The 8,247-nt window shown below is 34.5% G+C and overlaps 1 protein-coding gene across 1 annotated transcript; it reads left to right on the top strand.

Moving 5' to 3' along the window:
• Positions 1 to 961: 961 nt before the first annotated feature.
• LOC145584788 (uncharacterized) lies at positions 962 to 3,083 on the top strand. The gene is made up of 2 exons (XM_081641580.1): positions 962 to 2,074; positions 2,722 to 3,083. The coding sequence occupies exon 1, from the start codon at positions 979 to 981 to the stop codon at positions 2,056 to 2,058; it is 1,080 nt and encodes a 359-aa protein (XP_081497706.1). The 5' UTR covers positions 962 to 978; the 3' UTR covers positions 2,059 to 2,074; positions 2,722 to 3,083.
• The last annotated feature ends 5,164 nt before the right edge of the window (positions 3,084 to 8,247 follow it).

Genomic DNA, 8,247 nt, shown 5'->3' with positions numbered 1-8,247 from the left:
GCATTAAATTCAATCAATTGGATGATTTAGTTCATTATAATTGTGAAGGTGGTACTCTTGAAGCAACAGCAGTTTGATTCAATTTGCAAGGGGTTTATAATAATAGGAATATAATAATGCATCTTAATGAAATTTTAGAGAATCAGATTAAAAAAAAAAAAAAAACTTCATATTAGAAAGTCATTAGACTTACTGCGTCCCAGGAATGACTAACAGATATTACGAATGAAATGTTGGGTGCACACAGCTTCATATCAATGTTAATCTGAATATGAGTAAAATTCAACACTGTAGATTAGTGAAACTGGATTGATAGTTTATCTTCTGGTACCTGTGGAGAACAATGTATAATTGCCTTAATAGTCATGAAGGTTCAAATTTTGTGTTAGAAGGATTTGGCTTTGATATAGGTAGGATTTTATGGTTTGCTGTTAAATGCTAATTTTTCAATGAAGCACGTTTTGACTTTCAGCTACGTTGTCATGCAAGCTACACCTAGACATCCGCTAGCATCTTATTAAGCTTGTCCTTAGTTATATTATTACTGAACTGATCTGAAATGTACTGTTTATTGTTTTCATGAGATGATTTGTAATTGTATTAGGAGTGAGGAGTTGATAGAAAAAATACTTATTTTTGCAGCTTATAGAGGCAGAAGCTAGATCTTTGAAACAAGAAATGAAAATCGAAGAGCTTGAAGCACAGCTCTGCGAGGCTGAGGGAATCATTGTAGATCTCAGGGATGAGTTCAGTCAAGTACAGGAGCAATTGGAGATCATGACGCAAACCCAGGAAAAGCCTCTGAGTAATAATCATATCCTTGTAACCAATGAGCCTGTTCAAGAATGTGCGCCTCAAGATAATGTTCCTCATTCTTTCATATCACAGGTCTCAGATACAAATTCTGTATTGGTAGATAATGAGAAGAAAGCTGTGTCTCTAAATACAACAGCCCTTAATTATAGGTTTTTTCAAGACATGAATGATGCTGACCTATCTGCTAGTTCACATTTGAATCAACTTCATGCTCCTAATGATGATTGTAGTTCCATCATAATGCAAAACAGGGAAACTGATTTATGCAGAAATGGATCAACACAAAGGATATGTGCATTTCAAGGAAACTTGCCAAATGTAATGCTGCCTAGTTCACAATCTGAAGATCCAAAAAATTTGCTAAACATTCAGTCAACAGCCAATGCAGAGGAAACATTGTTTTGCAGGCAGCATGAAAATGATAGTGTTAACATTTTTTCCAAGACTAATCAGAGTAATGTCAAGAATATTCCATTGAGACAGTTATCACAGCATAGCAGCTGTTATGAAGATCAAGCTGTCAAATCTCTTCGCAGATCTACTCGAAAAAATGCCAAATACAGGGAAGCAATTGCTTCCTTGCAGGGTTCTCGTAAAAAGTTTGAAAAAACACGATTGCAGCATATTCATGGTCCATTGAAACGATGTTCCAGTGTTGTGAACGTGCCTGTTGAGTTCCCAATGGGCGTAGTTGAAATGGATCCTAAGAAGATTAAGGTTTGTTGTGTGTCAGAATCTGATGACTTGAACTTGGGCTGTAATTTTGAGAATGTAGCATGTGCTGGAGAAGGAAATGGTGCAGAAACCAGAGAGGATTCATGGGATACATCACATACTGTTGCTGATGGTGCATTACAGGATTCAGTGCTGGTTGATGTGCCTATTGCAAAAGGATTTGGCAGCAGTCATTGTCAATTACTCAAGAATGTGGTGTGTGCTGAAGAAGGAAATGGTACAAAAGAGGCTTTAATTGACAAGTCCCATACTATTCCTGATGATGCCCTACAGGATTCATTGCTGGTTGATGTGCCTATCTCGGAAGAATTTGGTAGCAGTCACTGTCTGTTAGCTGGGAGAGACAGAGTTCTAAAATTTACATTTCATAGAAAGCGCCGAAAGACTGTTTTGGGAAAAATTGATGAGAACATCCTTCATGATAGGGACACACCAAAGAGGGGATTAGAGAATCCAACTGATGTTGCTGTGATGGAAAATGGTATTTCTAAGATGAAATGCATGTAGATAGTGGAAAAATGAAGTAAGTTGCTCATCTGGTTTTCTTTACCCTCTTTCAAGTGAAATTTCATGTCTAAAATATTCAGATTATCCTTTATTCTTTACATTTATTGTGTAGCAGTGTAGGTTTTCCATGTTTGTTAAAACTTTTATGATACATTATGTCTGGATAATCGATGCATCTTGGTTAGCAAAGTAATTAGTTCTACTCGGAACCTAAAATGAGTTAAGTTGGGGAGACTTGGGTGCAGCTTGAAAAGCTCATACATAGCTCAACCTTATTATTTATAAAATTTCTCAAAAGAAGCTTGTGTCAGTGTGTCTGTAATTCTGTTAATGTTAGTAAAGGATACCAATATATCCACAATAATCTAGCTCTATGAATGTTGTGGCAAGGAGTAGAACTAACTTGATTGCAACTTATTTCTTGAGCTTGGCTCAAGCTTTGAGTTATCTGAGCTTGGCAAGCTCCATTCGAGTTATATGACCTGAATGGAGCTTAATGTTTCCAGGATTAACATGAATTAGGATCTGAGCTGTCAAGCTAAGCTGAGCTAGCAAGCCAACTCAATCTTTCTCGGCCTACTATGAATCTATATCTTGACATTGATAAGTTTGGCATGCATTTTTTTTTAATGATATTTGGCTTCATTCTTATTTATTTTGCAGCTTATATAGTTGACTGGAACGAGGTGTTGATGGACATAGCAAACATAGAAGTACTGATCCATGACTGGCAGATGTAAATTCTCTCTCTCACCTTTTCTTACTTCTTGAAGGAACAACCAAGGTTTACTGTCTTACTGAGGTCTTGAAGAACTTTATATGGCTGTGGACAGATTTAGCAATTCTTGATGTTATTCCAAACTTTTTTAGTGGTAGCTCTATGTGTAGTAACTGAGCCCCTTACTAGTGTTACTATCTTGTTTCAACTCGCAAAGCAGCAATTGATGAATTCTTAGATTGTAAAGCAGCTTATACAGTGTCTATTTGTCTTTCCTGTCAACAAGTGATCTTTCATGTTAGTTAAATTGGAAACATTAAAAAGAGTAATCAGATTAAATAGTTTTACAAAGTTCATAGTATACAAAAATGTATATTACTTCTATGTCTTTATCTTTACCTCTATACATTCCTTATTATCAATCATCAATAAAATAATACTAAAACGGACACCAGGAATGACATGTGTCACTTTCTGGTTCTGTCATTTTCCCTCCAAAAGCTTTTTTTCTATTTTTGTTAATATCTTATTCCTTATACTTCATATAAAATATTTCTCTATAATTTTATTTAAATTTTTTTTGAGGTAATTTTATTTAAATTATATATATCAAGTCTTTAATTTGAATATATTTGGATTAAAAAAATTTTACATATGTAAATATTCTACAGCAGTGAATATATTTGATTCTCTATTATAATAATACTACATCCGTTTCATAAAATCTGCAACAAACTAGGATTCACATTCTCTAAGACAAAATTTGATAAAAGCAAATTAGCAAAAGTAAGGGCAAGTGATTAAAATTAATGAGAGAGAAAGTGGGGACCAAAATTTTAACCCCACATGATGCTGTCAGCTTTTTTACACCAAAAGGAGGGAAAATTTTCATGGAAAATTTAAATTTGGCCTCCAAATTTAAAATTTTCAACTTCCCCCAAAATTTAAATTTGGCTCCTTGTTTTTTTGTCATAGCCTAAGTTATAAATACAACATTTACTACACCAATATCCATATTTAAAAAAATTACAGACCACCATTAAATACAGCATTTACTACACCTCCAATCATGTTCAAAATATTACAGGTCAACATTAAAGTCCTAAATTAATAAAGTAAGCACTTCAAGCTTCCAAAAAGTCAAGCCTTCAAGCATCATCATCTACATCCATCAGCTTCCAAAAAATTGCAGCTTCAGCATTAGTTAGTGGTGGATAGCCTCCTTTCTCACAACAGAATATAAAACGAAACCAAAAAAAAAAAAAAAAAAAAATGGAAGAAGGGAATGGTGATGATTACTTCAGCATGGAACGACTTTTAATGGAGGAACAACTTCTCCAACAAAATGCTGAAGCAAATGAGAATGGTCAGCAACAAAGTAGTGACAGAACACAACTTACAGTTGCTGAAAAAAGAGGTGTTGTTGATGAAATTCTAACACAACTTAGGGAGGATGACACATTAGAACGGGGGATGCAAACAAAAATTGCACCTAAATTAGGGGTGCATAGATCAACAGTAAGCAGAATATTCAATGATGTAATGAAGCAAAAACAGAGTGGGGGGCTGATTGATGTCAGGAATAAAAAACATGGTAAAGTTGGTCCCAAGTGCAAAGAATATTCTGAAGAATTTCTCCTATCAGTCCCACTTAGATTGAGAACCACATAAAGAAGTTATGCAGGTGCTTTAAAAATTTCTCATGTTACAATACACAGACCGAAGAAAAAGGGGTTGCTAGGGACTCATACAAGCACCAACCACCTAAAGCTAACTCTAACTGATAATAACAAGATAGAGAGATTGAGATGGGTGTTGTCACACCTCACCCCTAAACTAAGACAAAGGACCCAATGTACATTGACACGAGCAATATTATTCACATTGATGAGAAATGGTTCTATTTGAACCCAAAGACTAGAAGGTTTCTGCCAAATGAAGAAAACCCTTATAGGTGTGAGCAGTCAAAGAGGTTTAAGGTTAATAGGCAATGTTCATGGCCATGATAGCAAAGCCACAACACAACACAAATGGTGAAATGATCCATGATGGCAAGTATGGAATATTTAACTTTATTTATGAGCACAGGGCAAAGAAATCCAGCAAGAACAGAGCAGCATAAACAATGGAGTTGAAAGCATTGCAATCAGTGACTAAGGATGTGATCATAGACATGTTGATTAATAAGGTCATTCCATACATTATAGAGAATTGGCCAGCACATTTGTCATTCCCATTCAATGGAATAATGCAAGACCCCATAAAATTCCAATTGATCCAAAGTTTGTGGGAGCTTGTACACAAAATGGGTTCAACATCAAGATCGTGTACGAGCCTCCACAATCTCCATACCTAAATGTGCTGGATTTAGGGTTGTTCATGGTAATGCAATTAATTCAATATAAGTCCTTCTCCAAAAATGTTCCATGATAAGCAAAGTTGAAAAGAGCGCATTCAAATAGAAACAAACACAACATTCTAATTTTCCTGTTCATCTAATAGGCACTGATAAACTCTAAATTTCAATAAGAGGATGTGCAAATAGTTGCACTTGCGCCATTGCCATAAAGGTACAGAAAACAACCTCATGAAATCATGAAATTATTATTAGTAAGACAAGCAAATAGTAGGGATGATGCCAACACAATTCTGAACAAGCTCCCTGCATGAGTCACCATAAAGTTTGCAGAGAAAAGGCATTAGCTGCTAGCTATATATTCAATCAATAATTGTGCATGAACACTTCTAGCATGATAACAGTGCAAAGAAAAAAAATTAGAAAACTCCAACCATCAGCAGTTAAGAAAACATCAGTAGACTTTCCAAGCTAGTTCAGAGATCAATATGTTAGACAAGGGAGAATTTAACTACCAGAATCGCGGTGAAAATCACCAAGGAAAAGGCATAGTATGAAGTACAAAATCCCACTGTCAATTTCATAAAAAAAATTTGGGGGACAAAAGCAAGTATTTTGGTTTCTATAGACACCTGATTGTGTCTCCCCAAAACCAAACCCAGTGATGAATACCTTTCATGTCATTTGATTATCGAACGAGGTGAAATGTGAAAGAGTCTCGTAATGCGCCGGTTTTTAATAAAAATATTTCTTTCTGTTTTTGAAAATATTTCTTTTTGTACCTTATTTATGGAGAATGTCCAGTCCAATTTAGTTTGGTCCATGATATGGGTCCAATAATAGTGTAGTTGGATAGGGCTTGAAAAGATATTTTCAACGATATACTATAAGCCCAATTCCGAGTTATAATGAGGAAGTTATGATCAAAATACTAAACTGGGCCTAAAACGAGTTTTATGTGCGACCCAATGATCATGTGGAGGGTCCACTAATCTTAATTATATTCCTAAACCAATTGGGATTAATTAGAAGCTTATAGGAGTTTCTAAAAGATCTTAATTATCCTTTTTGAAAAGATAAGATCAAAGAGTTTGAAATTGAATAAAACTTTCCTTTTTAAGTCCTAATTCTATTCGAATTTAAAGATGTTCAAAGATGATCAGATATTATTTTCGTGCCTCATAATTTTTATCCAAATCTTATATGGTTGGATAGATCTTGAAATTATATTTCCAATGATATATTATAATATTAATTCCGAGCTATAACAAAAAAGATATGAAAGAAATACGAAACTCTATCCAAAACTGATACCCTTCCACTATTTCGGCCATATCTTTTATTCTACAAAAGATTTAAATCTGATTCTAATTAAGTTCGAAATTAGACTTCAAGAGATTTCCAACGACATATTATATGCCTTATTTGGACTTCTGGATAAAAAATTATGATTAAAACAAAATCCACAAAAACTGTTTTTATCGTGCCGCGATAATCCTATCGCGTCGCGATGGTCCTTATCTTGCCGCGTCAAAAGGAATTTTAATCCGATTTGAATTGTGACTCTTTTCTAAGAGTTCCGAATGTAATCTATATAAATAGGGGCATAATTTCCCCATTTTCAATCACCAACAATCATCTATTCTCTCTCTCTCAAAGCTAGAAGCTTATTCTTTCTCCCTTTTTCTAAACCTTTTCAAAATACAATACCGCATTCACGAGTCTTAGACACACCTAGCCAAGCTTGAAGTTGCCTTCGCCCTAGACGTGAAAGGTTGATAATTTATGAGGGTTTGGTCCCAAATCCCTATTTCAATTATTTGAATTAATTGTTTGATTTAATATTTTAATTGAAGTTATTAACGTGTGTATTGTTTTGATAGAAAGAGATACGAGACAACAAAGTAAGTAGTTTCATTGGTATATCTTTAGGAATCATGCTTAGATTATTTTAATTCCTAGTGTCATGTTAGGATGTTTTTACGATTCCTAGTATCATGTTACGACATTATTTATTGCTTTCTAGTATCATGCTTAGGTTGCTTCCTATTTTCTTCTATCATGCTAGTATCATGTTAGGGTTGAAGATTTGATCTTTAATGCTTAGTGACATGCTAGGATTTGTTATTAATCATGTTAGTATAATGCCTAGGGTCTTGCTAATATATTATTATGCTTTGATGAGATTGAGGTGATGATGATGATTGTTGTGTCATTGTTATTATGTTGCTTGATATGTTTATTGTTATTGCTTGATCACGCCCTCTCTTGTAGGTTTAAAGGGAATTTGTACTTGAAATCACGCTTAATAAGATAATTAATAATTTTATTTAGGCTAATATGATTTTAATTCAAGTGATCGCCAATAATAGATTTGTTTGTGCATTAATATTCAATTAACATAGATTAAACAGGTTTAGGATTAATATATTGATTGTATGTTAGTCAGAAAGCGCACATGAATATGAGAAGAATAAAGTAGAGGCCTATTTTTAGGGCAGGTTCAATCTCTTTTAGATTGGATTTGTACCTTCATCCCCGAATATTCAGTCATGGTTCCGGACCACTATTGAGTTAGCGATCTCATGGATCGTGAAGGGGTGTAACCTTCACTCTGTGAACGGTTTACAAGTTCCTAAAACTTGGTGGCGACTCTTTTGCTCTAACTTCCTTCCCTTTGGACGACACCATACTTAAGTGTATGATCACAGTGGGGCTCAAGTGTGGGATGCTTGAAATATTCCCTACAGTTTCATGATTTTATTTTTACAAAACTCACATCTGACCAGGAGTCAAATAACATTCTAGTTACTAACTCATTTCTTTCTCATCAACCCACACTTCTTCACATCACTCCAGAATAAAACCTAATACTTTAAATCAATGTTTACACTGAAATAAAAAAATAGAACATTAAAAAGTGAAGAGGGATTGATTGAATAAGATGCTTACCATGTATACTGTACAACTAGCAACATGAAACTCTGCTTTGGCATAGATACATCTCACAAAGAACTAGAACCAGGATTGTGCAGCCAACATGTTTTCAGGTGCTAAAGAATTAGTTAGATCTTACAACTTGCAAAAATCCCCTGGAGATACTAATAACCAATAC

The sequence above is a fragment of the Chenopodium album genome, chromosome 16 (assembly GCF_948465745.1).
Source record: "Chenopodium album chromosome 16, dcCheAlbu1.1, whole genome shotgun sequence".
In the NCBI taxonomy this organism is placed as follows: Eukaryota; Viridiplantae; Streptophyta; class Magnoliopsida; order Caryophyllales; family Amaranthaceae; genus Chenopodium; species Chenopodium album.
This window is presented reverse-complemented; position numbering and strand designations above follow the sequence as displayed.

Coding starts and splice junctions, on each gene's coding strand:
- LOC145584788 (XM_081641580.1), top strand. CDS start 979: ATGAATGATGCTGACCTATCTGCTAGTTCACATTTGAATCAACTTCAT.